At 55.2% G+C, this 17,277-nt stretch overlaps 1 protein-coding gene across 1 annotated transcript in view; it reads left to right on the top strand.

Moving 5' to 3' along the window:
* The first annotated feature begins 6,365 nt into the window (after positions 1–6,365).
* The window catches only part of Sim2 (SIM bHLH transcription factor 2), a 40,005-nt gene continuing 29,093 nt past the window's right edge, over positions 6,366–17,277 (top strand). The window contains exons 1-3 of the mRNA XM_051191671.1: positions 6,366–6,764; positions 14,316–14,398; positions 16,987–17,076. Of these exons, the coding sequence (XP_051047628.1) occupies positions 6,590–6,764; positions 14,316–14,398; positions 16,987–17,076 (348 nt within the window). The 5' untranslated portion in view covers positions 6,366–6,589. The remainder of the gene's footprint in view (positions 6,765–14,315; positions 14,399–16,986; positions 17,077–17,277) is intronic.

Here is a 17,277-nt window from a genome sequence, read left to right on the forward strand (position 1 = left end):
CTCTGCTGCCCCAGATCACTGTTTCCCACACAGAGAGAAGGTGTGTGTGTGTGTGTGTGTGTGTGTGTGTGCATGCAGTGTGTGTGTATGCATTCAGTGTGTGTATGCATGCAGTGTGTGTGTGTGTGTGTGTGCATGCAGTGCGTGTGTATGCATGCAGTGTGTGTGTGTGCATTCAGTGTGTGTATGCATGCAGTGTGTGTGTGTGTGTGTGTGTGTGTGTGTGTGTGTGTGTTGGGGGGTAGGGGGTTGCAGCTGGTCTGAGTGACCGGAGTTTGGAGGGAAGATGCCAGATGCGCCCAGGCAGAGGCCCACGCCCATGCGGGAGAGAGAGTCACGCGCACTGACAAGCCTCCAGGTGCAGGAGAACCGTGGGCTTGCGGTCCAGGTTTGTGTTTGTTAACCACACGAAGGCTTTCCGAGGCCGGAGACACCCAAAGACTCAGAGAAAAATCACTAACTTGCTCCCAGCCGGGAGCTGATTCGCTTCCGCCGAATTGAGAACCCTCCCCCGGTGCCCAAACCAGATCCTCTGCCCCCTCCGCCCCCGCCCCATACCCCCCCCAGCCAACCCTGCCGCACCCCGGTGTGACCCACAGCTCAGGAGCCCGAAGGTGGCTTCTGCGCCTGGCCACGGGGCCCACATCAACCTCCAGCTTTTGTTACTTAGTCCCGGGATACCGACTTCTGACCACCTCTGGCCTCAGGTCAACGAAGGCCGAGAGTGTTCTAGATACACACCCCTTAGAAATCCCACCTTCCACGGTGGTCTTTAAAAGAAAGAGAAAAACCAAAATGAGACTCTGAACAAGTCACGGAGAAGCCCGGCTGGCCGGGGTTTAGATCCGCTATGGCCGCCCAGGCCAGGCTGTAGCTCGCCAGCCCAGCCTACCCGCCTGTCGGTAACTTTCTCTCTTTAAACTTTGAAGGAATCCGTATAATTCCAGATTTGTTTAGAATAGGGAAGAAATTCCTTACTGGAGGAAGATACAGTACGTTAATTAAACGAACCGCTTTCCTGTCTATAAAACACTGTGTCGCAGTCAGACCTACATTAAACTTTAGCGGCTTCTATCACTAATGGGGGGGGGGGAGCATCTTATCCATGCTTTGATGTTCAGAAATATTTATCTCAGGTGGGTAAGTTTTGCTCTGGCTCTTAAAGGGGATTTTTTTTTTTTTGGTTGAGGTTTTTTTAAAGAGCTGTTTCAGCGACATCATAAATGAACTAATCGGTTATAAGAGTTCAAGGCTGTGTGTAATTGGTGTTAACCACGGAGGAATTTCAGTACACAACCCACTCAGCCTCCTCCCGCTTGGGGGTTTTCAAACGCGGCCTCGGCCTCCCTCAAAGCCCGGAGGATCGTTTGTAGAGGAAAGCTGGGCTTTGCTGGTAGCAGGTGGGCTTTTGAGGGGGTGTTTCCGTTAAGCTGCTCCAAGAGTCCTTTAGGAGAAGCCCAGCGGGTGCTGGCAGGTCAGGCGACACCCACTCTTGGACCGTGACTCCTCCCTTCTCTGCCTGGAAGGGCCTAGCTTGAGGCTGGTCAGCTAGGTGCGCCTGCCTGCAGCCCAGGCCCCCAGGCTAGCTCTGGCTTAGAAGACAGACAGGGGACCTGAAAGGGAAAGGATATCCCCTTCACCCCTCTCTCGGGACCCCTACAATAAGCTCCTGGTGGTAGTATCTGTTCCCCTAAAGTCATCTTCTGGAGAGAAGGGCAGAGGACGATCCCCAGCCTTAGCCGGGAGTAGCTGTGACTCTCTGGAGTCACCATCCTGGAATCTGTAGTTGTCCAGGGTGACCAAGTGTAAGGAAAATTGCTCTTCTCGGAGTCCTGACCTCAACCCCACCCCCTCCCCAGGGCGGGTGCCCAGGGCTTAGGGGTACCCCTTTCCACCGGCCAGGAGAGGCTCACAGAAACCAGAGCTGGTGTCCTGACTGCCAGTGTGGCTGTCCCCAGGGCTCTAACCTCAGACTCGGCAAACCTGCCCCCTAGACCCATGTGAGAAGACGGATCTGTCCCACTACTGGGATCTAGTAAGATAATTAGACAACTAGAGCAAACACTCTCAGAAGAAATAACTCTCCGTGAGATGAGGGAGGGAGAGAAGGAGGGAGAGAAGGGGCCCATTACATCCTAGTTGGAAAGGAACAGAGGGTTACTGTCTTGACCTCTGCCAGAATAAATTATTTTGAAATTGCTCTGGCTACCTGTAATTATTTTTTAAACAATGTGTTTGTTAATACTGTAATTGTCTGGGAATAAAACTGACCCCAGGGAGTCGGTGTAACTTATACATGGAGAGGAGCGAGGGCAGGGAGCTGGAGTGTCCCAGTCATGAGACAGTGACATCGGAGAAGCTGAGTGGGAATCAGATTTGCTGAGTAAGCCTGTGTAGATGCCGGCTTAGAAATCAAATAGTTTCTTATCTCCGAGGCTTCAAGATTTTCTGTTTCCTCTGTTAATTCAGGGGGTGGAAGTTCTTAAATTTCACTTAGAGGCTGGAGACAGAGCCGGGGACAAGAGGGTTCTCTCCCACACACGCGTGCGAAAACACCTGGGCCCTGGTCAGATCTCGGACTCTGGGCCTCTTGTGTGCTTCCCCCGGCCCATCTTGGGAGGAACGTCTTTGAGAACTTTGATCTCACCTAAAAGTTGGCTTCTGCTGGGGATGGGCCTCAGGTAGGCACGAGGTGTGCAGCCTGGCAAGAACGGTTGCAAGCATCTGAAGCGGAAAATCCAAACAGATGTGGGGCAGCCTGGGCCCACCCCTTTCTTTTTAGGGCCCAAATTTCATCCAGATTAGTTTCCTAATGGAAAATTTCTAAGAGGCTGCTGGGCTGGCTGGTGGGCTGAGCGTCTGATCCAGCAGACTGAGGGTGTGGGTGCCCGGCCAGCAGGTGGTCTGCAGATCTGCAACCCACCTCTTCACACTTGCCCCCTGCAGGGTCCTTCCAGTCGGTAGGGAAAGAGTGGCTTCTAAGGGGCACCTGGGTGCGGACACTCTGTTAATTAGCTTTCTCCCCCATCTGAGGATCCTTATCCTTTATCATCATTCTCGGCCATTTTTTGCCGACCAGTGAGTTCCTGTGTGGGGCAGAGGTAACTTCAGTTAATCTAACTCTGCTGTAGTATATGCCACGCAATCGCCTTGGTGTAGGAAAAGGCTTGTAATCTGATCTGCAGCCAACTCCAGTCCGGGGGTCAGAGACCAGTAGTTAGTGGCTGTACTAAACTGCGGTCAGCTCCAAATAAAACTTGTTCAGGGCCCGGCGAGGTAGCTTAGTATGTAAAGTGCTTATTACACAGCATGAGGACCTAAGTTTGGATCCCCAGAATCCGTGTGAAGAGGGGATAGGGGTTCTATAATGTCAGCACAGTGCAGTAGAGACAGGCTGGGGCTCAGTAGCCCGTGGTCTAGCTGAAAAAAAGCAGTTCCAGGTTCAGTGCACAAAATAAAGTAGCAAGTGAATGAGGGAGACAACCAGCTCCATCGATGGCTTCCTGGTGCAGCCGCATATGCCCACATACAACACACACACACACACACACACACACACACACACAGAGAGAGAGAGAGAGAGAGAGAGAGAGAGAGAGAGAGAGAGAGAACTCTTTTTCACCTTTAAACAAAACTCATGGTTGTCTGAAGTCCTGTCCCGAGGATCCCAGGCTCTAACTCCCTCAGGAGAGCTCTAGCCTCAATTAGAGCTGGGGCTTCCATTATTCTACACAGACCTTACACTCCCTCCCAGACGAAAAACCTCTAGTACCGAGATCCCTGCCCAAAGGTGTGTACTTTTGATGGCTGGCGCTGGGGACCCAAGTTCCCTGCCCTGTGTGTATGACGTTTGGGTTTCCGTTAAGTCAGGCTCTGGGCCTAGAGTTACCCCATGTCCATCCACTTCAAATCCTGTTTGCCACCTCTCAAAACCCGAGACCCGAAACTGTCTTGCAGATGCCGGAAGCGGCTGCCACTGTGAAAATCCAGTCTCTAGAGTTCAAACACGCTTCCCTGTTAAAAACTGGGGAATTCGTTTAAGACGTTTCAGTTACTTGCCGGGTTTCTCCCACCTCCACTTAAACAAGTTTCTACGATCTGGATAATCCCTTTCAAGCCAGGCAGGAATTCTCCGGACTCCATAATTGAGGGTCGGGAATCCTGGGGGTGGGGGAGGCGTCAAACCCTTCCTGCAGCGGCAGAGGTGCGGGGGCGTGCTCCTGGGAGGCCTGCGAAGCTGCGGCAGGGTGGGTCCGCAGCTCTGCTCTCCCAGAGCCCCTTCCCGGCGAAGTCCGGGGCAGGCGAAGGCGTAGCTTCACGGAACCCCCCTGAAGGGATGCAGGTTTAGACACTGGGTACCCGAGCTGCGGGCAAACTGCCCCGACCCAGCGCATACACTTTACTGCAGGACTCAGAAAATCGCGTCCAGCTCCGAACCCGCAAACGCAAAGCGCGAGGTCCTCCGCGCTCCCGCCTGGTGCGACTTGGAGCCACCCGGCGCACTGTGTTTATATAACTGGGCTCTCGGGCCAGGGTGTGTGCCCCGCGTGAGGCCCTCTGCAGTCTGCTGTGACTAGTCTTCTCCTAGAAAGCCTTCGAACTTCGGATTCTCAAAGAGGGTCCCAGGAAAAGGCCAGAAGCATCTGTTGCAGCAAGTTGGAGTCCAGCCCTGCCGGCGCAGATAAGGGAAGCCTGTGGGTTCCAGGAGCCAGTCGACCTGCAAACTCCTTTCACACTGGAGTGAGGGCTATTGGGAGAAGAATGGGCACCAGGAATCCCCGTGTCGGGCACCCGGTTCCCAAGGTCAGACTCCCTGCAGCCTACAACTCTACAGCCGCCAAGGGAACCAGGGGATCACGACCGCGAAAGGAACTGCCCTGAGACCGGTTTGAGCCCTGGGATCCAGGGCACCTGGGAAGTGGCATCTGACCCGTGTCGGAAGGCTCAGGCTCCAAAGGGGAGTGAGGGTTCCCGCGACCGCGGGGTGCGCGACAGGACTGTAGCGCCCGCAGCCATCCCGGGTCTCACCAGCCCCGAGAAGCCACCGGATTATTTAACGTAGCGTGGCCGGGTGGGAGAATGCTTGCGCTCTTGGCGACCTAGTCTCCCATCTCCAATTGCCTTCTGCTCCAACTCCGTGGTTTGCACCAGCATCACACCGGTGATCCTGGCTCTGCTGGGGCCGCCCCGAAGCCCTGGCCCAAAGTCGATTGCCCACATTCCCGCCGCCCTCTGGGTCACCAGAGTCAGGGTAGTTGGGCCCTGTTTCCCCCGGCTCCCTAGAAGAGGTTTGGCCCCGGGGCTAAGCTCCCCAACGTGCCCTCCCACCCTCCATGTGCACCCACAGCCTCTTGCTCCCGCTCCTCTCCGGAAGGCGCACGTTCCCTTTCTCCCAGGTGTTTCTAGAAGAGAAAGGGCGGAAAGGTCACTTCGGTACGCGTGTGCCTGTGGATAAGTGGTGTGTGTGTGTGTGTGTGTGTGTGTGTGTGTGTTTCCCTCGGTTTGCTGGCCTGTGACCCCAGGAAGGTGCAAGTGTGGGAGCAGCTGCAGGATTGGTCCTCTCTGCGGGGCACTTGGCCAGATGTTTGCGCCGCCTCCTCTGGGCCGCGCCCGCGGGTGACCTGCCTGGAGCCACCGCGGAAGCTACCGCATCCCTCCCTCCGTCCTCCTTCGCCGCACCCGGCGGCCGGCCACCCATCCTCGAGCCCAGGTCCTGCCACTCATCCTCCGGAGCCGGAAGGCGCGACGAGCCCTGTGCAATTACCCGACTTACCCCCAGGTCAGGAGCGCGGGGGTCTCTCGCGTGACAGTCCCTGGAGGCGGCGGCGCGGAGGCGAGCAGGCGACTCCCGGGCCGCGCGGGGTCGGAGGCGAGACTCACCGCCCCCGTTGCGGCCCCTCCCCCTGCCCCCCCTTCCCCGGGCGGGCGACACAGCGCGGCCCAGTGCTCCGCCCGAAGGCGGGTCCGCCATAAACAAACGCAACTCGGTCGCACGTGGACCTCGGAGCAGCTGCTCCTGGACACAGATCGCGGGCTCTGGACGCCCGGGCTCCAGGCGCTCGGAACCGGGGGAGGGCAGGAGAGTGCCCCGAGCCCAGGCTTGGCCCCGGCCGCTGCCACCTCGCTCGCCTCCGCTCCCGCCTCATGGCTCCCCTGCAGCCGCCGCCGATGCCTCCCTTGCGTTCCGAGGGCGGTCTCCGCAGCGGGTGCAAGCCTTCCTTTAAGGACTGAAGAGGGTCGCCGCCAGCTCCCCGGCACACTACTTCCCCAGGAAGGTCGAGGCCCGAGAGACTGCAGGAGAGACGGAAGAGCGAGCAAAGCGCAGAACTCAGTCCACACCGAACAGTCCATCCCCCGGTCTCAGGCTGAGAGCGGGGCTGCGCAGCCGGTTTGCGACAGACTCAGGGCTGGCGACTGTGCAGAAGCCGCCCCGTGCTGCAGGCTGGTCCTTCGCACCTTCGGGAGCCCGGACGACCTCGGACTCACCTGACTCCTGGCGTCCCCATCCCCATCCCGGCTGCCGCAGCCCGAGCCGGACGCCGCGGGCCTGGAGCGCGGCGAGGTCTAATATGCCCAGAGCCGAGGCGCGATGAAGGAGAAGTCCAAAAATGCGGCCAAAACCAGGAGGGAGAAGGAAAATGGCGAGTTTTATGAGCTGGCCAAGCTGCTCCCGCTGCCATCGGCCATCACCTCGCAGCTGGACAAAGCGTCCATCATCCGACTCACCACCAGCTACCTGAAGATGCGCGCAGTCTTCCCGGAAGGTGAGGCTGCAGGTGGCAGGCCGGGGGGTGAGGGGTGTGTGTGTGTGTGTGTGTGTGTGTGTGTGTGTGTGTGTTGCTAAAGGAGGCTGCAGCCGGTGGGGAAAGCCCACGCGGCTTCTCTGGCCGTGTCTGGGAGGGAGAAGCCGTGCCTGCCGCTTCGGCCCAAGCTAAGGGAAGGGGACTTGGCTGCGCCGGGCAAGGCGATCCAATCACCTCTTGGCTCTGGTAGAGTGGGGGGAGATCCAAGCGTTACCCCTGGGTTGCCGAGCTGGCCCAGGTACACTAGTTCATTCGGATCCTTCCCTTCCCTTCCTTTCCCAGCTCACCTATTCTCGCCTTCCTCCCTTTCTGTGCGTCCGTCCAACCCCGGTTCGTCCTGGCCTTCCCACCTCCCCCTCCTCTCTGTATCCCCCCTACTTCTTTCTCGCCTCTGCTTTTTGTTTTGTTCCTGCGCCTCGTCTCCCTTTTCCTGCTGGCGGTAAGAGACCGCGCTGTTCCCCGCCTTCTTCTGCAAGGCCCAGGCACGGCAGGCCAGCGCTGCGATCAGAGCATTTGTGAGGCTTTTCCAACCTGCCTCCCGAATAGGAGAAACTCTTGTCCTGAGTGAGCCGGGAGACACCCGGGAAGAGAAAAAGGATTGTTTGAAAAGTGGCGGGCGGGCCTGGGTGTAACAGTTTAGGGTTTGAAAGCGCTACAGTAAGCAATTGTCCCTGGGCCGCAGCTCGCCTGCCGACCCCGGTTTGTAGGAAAGACGGGCCTGCTGGGTGGGCACTCTCCAGAGGCTTCCAAGGGTGACAGGCGGCTGGGCCAGACGGCACAGAGAATCGGGTCCCGGGTCTGGGGACAGGCCGAGGGATTCCGACGCCGCCGCAGGAAGCGCAGGGCTCCGAGGCCTGCTGCGTCCCGGACCTCCGGGCTCCGGGGCCACCGTGCAGAGCAGGCCTCTTGGAGAGCCAGCGCCAGGGAAGGAAAGGCTTTGGAGGGTCGTTGTTCCGGTGGCGACAGGTGTTTGTCGGCCACCAGGATTTCTCCATTAGTATTGTTCGCCGCCCGGCGCTGCACCCGAAATCGGAAATCGGTAAGCCCCCTTTGCGGCTGCCACCCGCAAGCCTGTTACTTCCTTTGTCTGAGCCTTAGCTGAATTTCCCCCACCACTCTGGTGGAGCTCGGCCGTCCTGTCCGCGGGTGCAGCCTCCAGTTCTGCGCCGCGGAGCCCGGGCGTAAGCTCTGGCGATCTCCGAGCACCCAGGAGCAGAGGTGGCCAGGAAGAGGCTCGACCCCCGCCTCCCAGCCCCGCTTCGGAGCGCTCTGCTCCCGCATCCGGCTGCCCTAAAACCTACCAAACTGGCCGCAAGGAACGTTCCTCGGGATTCCTCCCCTTGTGCGTGAAGCTCTTGGTCTCTAGTCATGACGCGAACCATGAGCCCCTAGGCAGAGGTGATTCCCTGCTGCCTCAAGTTTCCTTCCGTGAAAAGTAAAAACGTCGGACTGGGTTTTATAACGGCAGTTTTTCCTTAATCTCCGTCCCGCTAGGGGAGAGCGGGATTAGCTGGTGGTCTGCCATCAGCCTTCACGTCCGCATGCAACAAAATAGGTTTGGAGCCCAAGCCTGCTGCCTTGCCCAGCCATACTGGGTCTTTACGAAATAGAAAGAAATTGTCGAAAGGGTAAATGATCTGTTGTCAATGAATTCGAACAAATCAGAGATAAGCTGGAGGGGAAAGGATTCTTGTTTGGGAGCTGGCCAACAAAGGCTACCAAAACCCAGACAGTGCTGTGTGTACAGTGCCGTTTAAACGAGCTCTGGGGTGCATGAGAAGGTACTTGACTGGCTCCTGGGTCTCTGCAGGAGTGGGTGGTCTGTGGGGGCTGCCCTGAGCAAGTGTTGCTAGTGCATGGCTCAGGAGCGGCCCAGTTGAGGGGCCACCTCTGCCTCATCAAAGGTGACTCTGAAAGTTGGCATTCACCGAAGGGAAGGGGTTCAGCCTGGAACCATTTGACTCTAGAAATGTTTGGAAATGTCTCTGAGGTTGTGGGCCTAGGTGAGAAAGTGGGAAATGCTCTAACTCCATTACCCGCCTCCAGCAACACTGTCACAGGAATGCAGCCAGGGGAGGGTCAGCCCGGGCCTGAGGAGCTAACCCACACACTCACCCTCTGTGCTAACAGCAACCTGCAGGGCAGGGCTCAGGGAGCTGGGGGTTTCTCACAGAGAGCTGGCCCTTGTCTTTTGAGGGTACCTCTGTCATACAAAATAAAGTACTCCCTTCTCTCCCTGCAATAATTGATTTAATCTGCTTGGGGGGAACCGGAGTCAGATAAGGACGGCTGCATTGATGTCAATCAAGACTGTGACTCTCAGGAGGCTTGGTTGGAGCAGTCCTGGGCAGTAACAAAAGGTTCTGAGCAAGAACCAATCTGCTGAATACAGTTTTGCTCTGAGCATTGGGTAAAGAAGAATCTAGAAGAGCAACGGAGTAATCCCCCCCCCAGAGGATCCCTTCCTAGCTGGAGGAAGTGAGGCCAAAGAGGGACAGGCCAGCAGTCCAGCTAATGCTGGTGACTCGGGCCTGTGCTCCAGCAGTGCAGAGACCCCTAAGAAAGAGAGACTGGGAAGGGTGAGCAGCAAGCTGGGCAAGTGCTGGAGCCTTTGCCGAGGCTTGAGGCTGTTCTGCTGCATTGTCTCCATAGGAAACATTGTCTCCGTAGGAAACATTGTCTCTGTAGGAAACCGGAGCATTGAGAACCCACACAGTACTGTGGTAGTGAGGGGAAGCACGGGGAACCTTGCAACAGAAACGTAAACCACTTCATGGCTGTGCCAAGAGACACTTGAATGGCAAGGGTTAGGGCAACACCCCATGCCTAGGACCCTCCAGTTTCGAGCGTTTTGTTCCCACGCTGAGCCGGCGTGGGGGGTAACAAGGTAGGAAGGTCAGCTCAGCGAGACTAGCAGTGGAAGAGGGTAGGGAAAGGGGCACACCTTCGTGGGTGATTGGGAGCAGCGCAGCCTGAACGGTGCTGGGTGACGGGGCCCAGCCTCTGGAGGCATTTAGAAATATGGAGCAGATCCTACAGTGGGTGGCTGGTTTCTCTTCTAAGAGAGCCCAGGCGGGGCTTCCTGTTAGTGGGTAAGGGTGTTTCCTCTGGGTCCAGCACATTATTCCTGGCACGAGAGACTGGCCCAAGGCTAGGCTCAGTAACAGAATCTCCTCTCCTGCCCTTTTTCGTTCTGGAAGGGGAGAAGGTATGGGTGCCTCATTCCAGTGTACTTAAGAGAAAGCAACACACACACACACACACACACAGAGAGAGAGAGAGAGAGAGAGAGAGAGAGAGAGAGAGAGAGAGAGAGAGAGTTCAGAGCTACTGAATTATGCCAGCAACTGGATTCTTGGGGTCTAACTTCAGTTGATTCAGTTGCACACAGCCCGCACCCATCAAAATACCCAGCAGGGATTGGACTGGCTTGGGTCCTGCTTCCTTGTATCAGAATGATTTGCTTTTGAGCCTTTGGTGAGGACACTCTTGCCCTATGCCTATATGGAAGTACAGACCTCGGAGTCCCTTTGCTACCTAAATCCAAAAGCATGTACTGTCTTTTTTTTTTTTTTAAAGACTAGCATTTAAGAGCAATGTGGGATATTTACTTACTTATTTATTTATTTACTGTTGCCTTTGTACCTTCTCCCTATCTCCACGTTGGAGCCTGATGCTCAGGGGTTGGTGCAGTCTCTGTCTCCGGTGCAGCCCTTGGCTTTGGAGAAGAAAGCAAGCACTTGGCAGGTGCAGGCTGAGAAGCTGCTGGTGGGAACACAGCTCTTCCCGTGGGTATGGGCGCCCGGCTCTGCCAGGTCACTCTGCAGGATATGGCGGATGGGGCGGTACCCTACACTTAATAGAACAGGTGGCCGGCCACCTTGGGGCATCCCTACTCACCCTACAATATTACACCCATTACACAGTCCATGTTGCCACCTGATTTGAAATGGGGGTGCCAGGAGAGGCTTTTTCAGGGACCTGAGAGAGAGCAGAGGGGCTCTAAGGGAAGGGCGCTTCTGAGCCCCAGACGGTTTACTGGGATCTTCTCTACAATGGAGGCATACATACTAGCTGTACCCCTAATTCCCTGGGGGTGCAAGCCTGAGGGCCAGATCTCAAGTGTTGACTTTACACCCCTGCATAGGCTGAGGTCCTAGCGACTGCCCAGCTGGATGCGGAGCAAGAATTCTGGGCTGTGCTCATATCCATGCGGTAGATCCCCTGGGGGTGGCAGGGTTAGAGGATCCCTGTAGCGGATCTCTGTGCCCTTGGATGAAGACGGTCGCCCCCACCCATTTTGACTGGCTTGGAGTTGCCTTCCCCAGAAACAACTCCTCCTCTCCCCCTCTCTACAATAGTGATAATTGGAGGGGAGGAGTCCTAGAAGGGAGGAGGGCGGAGCACAAGGTGTGGGGGTGGCTTGTGCGCAGACGTCAGCCTGTGTGCACGATGCCGCCCCCTCACTGGCTGCAGCTGAGTTCAGGTCTCAGGCCCCGAGGAAGCCTGAAGATCAGGAGATGACACCTTAAATGGAGGGAGGAAAAAGGAGACCTGATCTCCGAGGGAGAGGAGGCTCCCTAACTCTGTTTTATTCTCTTCTTTGCAAGGGTGGGGCTGGTCAGGCCCCCCACCACAGGAGGGGGAAGTGTTAATGCCATTACAGTTTCACAAGGTCACGGTGAAAAGTGCCTACGTTGCCACTTCTAGACGTGCAGTCTTGAGGGGTGAGAGAGAATGGGCGTGGAAGCCCATTATTTTCACCAGAGCCCAGGCCCTACCTTCCTGGCTGGGAGAATGCTGCCTATTGGTACAAAGGTATCTGAAAACCCAGAGTCCCTGCACCTGGGTTGCAAGTGGGCAGCTAACCCCAAGAGCCTGGTTGAGACCCCCATAGTTGCTCATGAGTCGTTTGTTGACCAACTGACCTAGGGCGAAGAGAGGAAGGGCCATATTTAGCTTCCTGAGGCCAGGGGTGTCCTGGGGTTGAAACTGAAGGGCAGGCAGTGTGAGCCCCGGGGAGCAGAGGCAACGTCAGGAGAAATGGGCTTGCCGCCCTCTCCAGCGCTTTCTCTCAGCAGTTTCTCTCCGGGGTCTCCCCAGATGAGCTGGCCTTCTATCTGGGGGCTCCCAGCTTTTCTTAAAGGTTAGTAAGCGACGGGGCCCCCAATCTTAAGCCTGGAAAACTGCAGGCGAGGTGGAACTTCGGGCTGTCCAGGGAAGAATCCAGTTCAGGGTCCGGTGTGACTGACCACAGCTAACTGTGAACCCTGGTGCAGCCCAACCCGGCCTCCAACTCCACCCTCACTCCAGATAAACACAAAAACCCCTTGGTTGGGTCTAGATAAGGACCCTTTGCCTGGTGCCTCAGTTTTCAGGGCTTTGCGTAGCATTTCCCAGTAGCGGGCCTCTTCTCGTGACAAACCGTACTTTATTCCATCTCTAAGTCCAGCCTAAAGTATACTTTTATGGGCTGAGTGAAAAGACCTCTCCCATAGCGGCTCCTAATGGAACAGCTGGCAGATCTACCACTCTGGGATGAGGTGGCTGTGGGGGCGGGGCGGGGTGCCGCAGGGGTGAGTGGAGGAATTGTCCCACGCAGCCCAGACGCCTCTGCCAAGATCCGAAAGAGGCGTATTTTCGAGAAGTTACAGGAAAATTATGATGATGTACAAAAACATCCGGGTATTTGAATTATACCGAAAATAGTCCTGGGCCCAGGCTGCGGAGACAGGACCTTCCACAGGTTTCTGAGGAAGCCTGAGGACCAGGGTGTCTGATTTGGAGGTCATTTCCAAATGGGAAGGAAGGGTCCGGGAAGACTCTGGGAGAAGTTGGAAACATGGGGGCGGGGGGGGGTTTCAAGGATGCTTTACGCCTGGGGCACCACCCGAACTCAGGAAGGAATCAGGGGCTGGAGAGGCGACACATCTGTCCGTGTTCAGAAATTAGATTTCCTAGATCCTTACTAAATTCCTTCTTCTCAGTGAACCTCCGTGGATTTTACACCTTGGTTCTTTCCAAGGCTGTCCCAACGTGGGTAAAGTTCCGTGCCCCAGCCTTCCTCTCCACAAAACAAAGTGTCTAGCCTGAAACAAACGGCTCCGGCTCTGGGGGTGCGGTGCTTGGAGAGAGGCTGGCTTCTCTTGCTCATAGGCAGAGGCTCAAGGGGCAGGGATGATGCGTGGCGACTCTGCCGGGCAAGTGTAAATTAGCCACTCTTTCTGTGAAGATCGGGATGGGAACAGAAAGTAGAGGTCACCCTTTTCTTTAGTTTCCTAATGATTTTCAGGAAGCCTGCACTGGACTTCGGGGTGCGCTTTCTATTTCCTAGGTTGGAGGCTCAGAGGCCACGTGTCGGCGGCGGCGGTGACTCTGCGGGGAACCATACCGAGGGGTTTTGCCGCCGCGCGATTTGCTAAGGCTGGCCAGGATGCCTGCCTGCTCAGCGGCCCCTGGCCCGCGGCCGCACACTAAAGGCACACCGGCGGGCGGGAGGAGACTGGGCTAGCCTGCAGTTCCCCAGAGGATGCTTCTGCTAGGCCCGCGGCTCACCCTAGCAGGGAATGCTGCGGGATTGGGCGGAGCCTCCAGCTCCCGCTGAGACGTGGTCACCTGCCCTCGGTGTGCGCCTAGGAAAACCTCTGCTGGGTCGCGGCAGCTCGAGGGACGTGGGGGAGAGGGAGACCGGGAGGCAGGGGAAGGGCCCGGCTCTTTTCCCAGGTGCATTTTGGGGTCGAAGGGAGATAGCGGGAAACCTCATATCTTAAAGGATCCCTGTAGGTGGAGGGGATGAGGGAGAGAACAGAAAAGCGCCACAAAAAGCCGCCCGAAAGTGCCTGGGGCTCTGGGATGGAAGAGGATCGAGCTCCAGAGAGGCCGTGGGCGCCGGGAAGACCAGCAAGGGTCCTGATGATCTTTGCGGGCTGCACAGGGTACGGGTTGGGTGCGCAGGTCCTCGGGAGAGTACTTACTGGTCAAATCGATACCCCCCCCCCTTAGGCTCCGAGGATGACCAATTTCAAAGCAGATTAGATTACTTTGTGGCATTTCAAATAAAACGGCAATTTCAGAGCCATGAGCAAATGGGAGACCCTCAGGAACGACGGGTCCGGTGGGCTCCGGGGGGAGGGGAGGGACGGGACCCGGGACTGCCCTCCCCCACCCAGCAAGTTTGTCCTGTGGGGTTTTTGTTTCTGTTTGCTTGCTCCCCGCGCCCCCGTTTGGTGGTTTTGCTTTTTGTTTTTGTTTGTTTTTAGAGACAGTGTTTCTCTGTGTAGCTCAGGCTGTCCTGAACTCACTCTTAGATCAGCCTGGCCTCGAACTTAGGGACCCTCGCGCACCACCATATCCGGATGTGAGGCTTTGGATATCAGCGAGGACTCAGTGGCAGGGTGGTGGGTAGAGGTCAGAGCTGGGGTTCGTGTGCTGCGGGGCTCCACGTGTCTGGCCTGGAGCCCTGGCGTCTGTGGGTGCTGCCGTTAAATGGTTTGCTTTATTCCCTTGTTCCAGGTCTAGGAGATGCGTGGGGACAGCCGAACAGAACAGGGCCCCTGGACAGCGTGGCCAAAGAGCTGGGATCGCATTTGCTGCAGGTAGAGCCGCCGGCGGTGTGGGAGGCCTCAAAGGTGCGGGCGGGGCGGGGGGCTGGGGTGAATCTGTCTGCAGTGCAGAGTCAGGCCAGCGCTGCCCACAGCTGCACCCCGCCTGCAATACAGCAGAGTCTGCTCATCCCAAGCCCTGGGACACGCGGTTTCGCTCGTCACAGACCTGGGCCGGGCACTGGGGACAAAGCTGGAGCGACCCGCAGCTCCCAGGAGGGCGCCCCAGCAGTAAGCCCCAACTGCAGGCCAGATTCTTTAAAACAAAACAACAACCACACACACACACACACACTCACACACACACTGTCACACTCACACACTCACACACACTCTCACACTCACACACACTCACACACACTCACACACACTCTCACACTCACACACTCTCACACACACTCACACACTCACACTCTCTCACACACTCAACACACCATTTTTTCCCTTCCCTACACCTCCCGCCCCCAACATATGCCTCCATTTTATTCTGAGTTGAACGTTAAGGACTTGGAAGTTGGAAGTTACATTCCCGAGGTCGCTACACGACTCGGTCCGGTTCTGTGGCCCCCACCAATAACCCAGATAGGGGGCAGCGTCCTCTAAGGCCAGCTGCCTTGGAGCTCTTGCTTGATTTGGGGTCAGGCACTAGGTTCCCCAGAGCCCTTGCGGTTGGGGTTGGGCAGCCCCGCGGCCACTTCCACATCAGCTGCTGGGGTAGCCGAGGACAGCAGGACAGCTTGCCTCCTTCTCTGGCATCTCAAATGCAGTTCTCAGAATCCCATCAACGACGCGATTCATTCCCCCTACTCCTGTCATTTGTCTCTGCCACCGAAAAATGTCCACTGATGGCTATTTTGCATTTCCTTTTTCTACTTTGTGTTTTCTTAAAAAAAAAAAAAAAGTTCGTGGAAGGCCCTGGCGGTGGGAGCGTCAGCCGTGAGCAAACAACAACGTAAACTCCCAGCTCCAACCCCTGGGTGTACCTAAAAACTGCCTGCTCTGGGGTAGGAGAGGATGGGGGACAGTATTTGGACCCTGGAACTTTCACAGTGGCAGCAGAGTCTGGTGGCCACAGTCGCTGGGTGTTCACTGGCAGGCAGGAGCCCGCTGGCTGTTTGTGTGTTCCAAACCCCTTCACACTGACATCCATATCAGTGACAACTAAGACCTAGGTACCTAGAAGAACCCCAGTGGGTGAAGTAAAGGGGCTTTTCGGGGCGGGCAGTCCGTGTGGGGTGAGGTGCCACACTTCACTTTGAGAACAGGATTTTTTTTTAAGCTACTGCTGGCAACTTTGAATTTTTAATCACAACTCTTAAAACGTCCACTCATTTGCTTAGACGCAGCGAGAGATCCATTTGGTAGTTCTTAAATGAATTTGGAGTCCAGCGTCCAGATCGGAACGTTAGAAACCGATTTTTTGGTTTCCGTATCTGAAATATCACCGGTTACGCTAGGACAGCACTACACAGCTGGGTTAAACAGGACCCACACAGCGGAGTGCAAGGGTATCTTCGAGTCTCATTTCTTCATTCTCTTCATCTCCCCCCCCCTGCTGTTTTGAAGAAACTCGAGGACAGTAACCTGCTTTCAATTACATGCTGTAAAAATAGAATTTGTGGCCAGAAATTAATCTGGGATATTTTTATGGGTGCACACTGTGAGATGTATGGAGCTTTTTTTTTTTTTTAAACCAACTTTATCGCCCCCCTTTATTGGTTTCCTGATCTTAAAATATGGATAAGTAAATACAATATCGTTTCTTCTTTTCAAAAAGTATCTAGTCTTTTTGTTCTTGATGATGAAGTCGTTGCTTCCTTTGCTGTCTGAATCACTTTTTTTTTTTTTTTTTTATAGTCTCAGGTCGTTTCTGGAGGGTTAGCCAACTCAGACAAAAATGAGAATTTCATTGGAGTCGTTTTCATTTTTTGGAAATTGATACTTTTTTCCCCCTCCATGACTTTAGCAAAGGTCATTTGATCTCTTTCAAAGTCTAAATGCTTGATTCTGTAGAACAGTCTGGTAGAATAATCGGACATATTGTTTTATTTTCTGAAGAATGGCAATTGTAGGAATTTATTAATCAAATGGCACTTAGGGGTAACTAGAAAACTGTGGCAAATAAATCGTTGGTCCTAGAGGTATAAGCAATTGCCAGTTCTTACATTAAGCAGTACGTAGAGCAGTCAATGTTCTCCCAAGAACTAAGTGCTAAAATAAGCCCAAACAATAAAGCCACACCATCCAACTGAGCCGGTTAGGATTTCTGGAATGTTTTGCATGGTTCTGTAATGTGGATGTAAGATTGTTTTAAAAGTGCTTTGAGAGCCTGGCTTGGGAAATAGAGCCGCGCATTGAGCAATGTTACCTGCAGTCCTTATGGCCCTGGGCTTGTACTTTTTCATGTAACAAACATGCACACATATGTTTAGTTTTGCCCCAGAGCCCCGTGCATGCTAAGCAAACACCCTCCCCCACAAAGCAGCAACCCTCAGCCTTTCTCCTCCAGCTCTGTCTTCTGGCTGCTGGAGTCACTGCTGATATGTAATTGCATTCTCTTACCCCACACTTTCTCTTTACAGACTCTGGATGGCTTTGTCTTTGTGGTGGCCTCTGACGGCAAGATCATGTATATATCTGAGACCGCTTCTGTCCATTTAGGCTTGTCCCAGGTAGGTACTGCCCGATTCTATGGAAACCCTGATATAGTACACATTAACAGCCTTTCCCAACCTGAACCGAGTCTGTTTAAGGTCTGCTTTTATGTGCGAGCATAATCCACAATTGTAACCCTCCCTTGGACGCTACCCAGGGTTCCTCTCATTGTATCTGCATTTTTACTCTTTTTGCTTTGAGGCTAGTGTCAGTTTATC

Source organism: Phodopus roborovskii, unplaced genomic scaffold (genome assembly GCF_943737965.1).
Source record: "Phodopus roborovskii unplaced genomic scaffold, PHOROB, whole genome shotgun sequence".
Taxonomy (NCBI): Eukaryota; Metazoa; Chordata; class Mammalia; order Rodentia; family Cricetidae; genus Phodopus; species Phodopus roborovskii.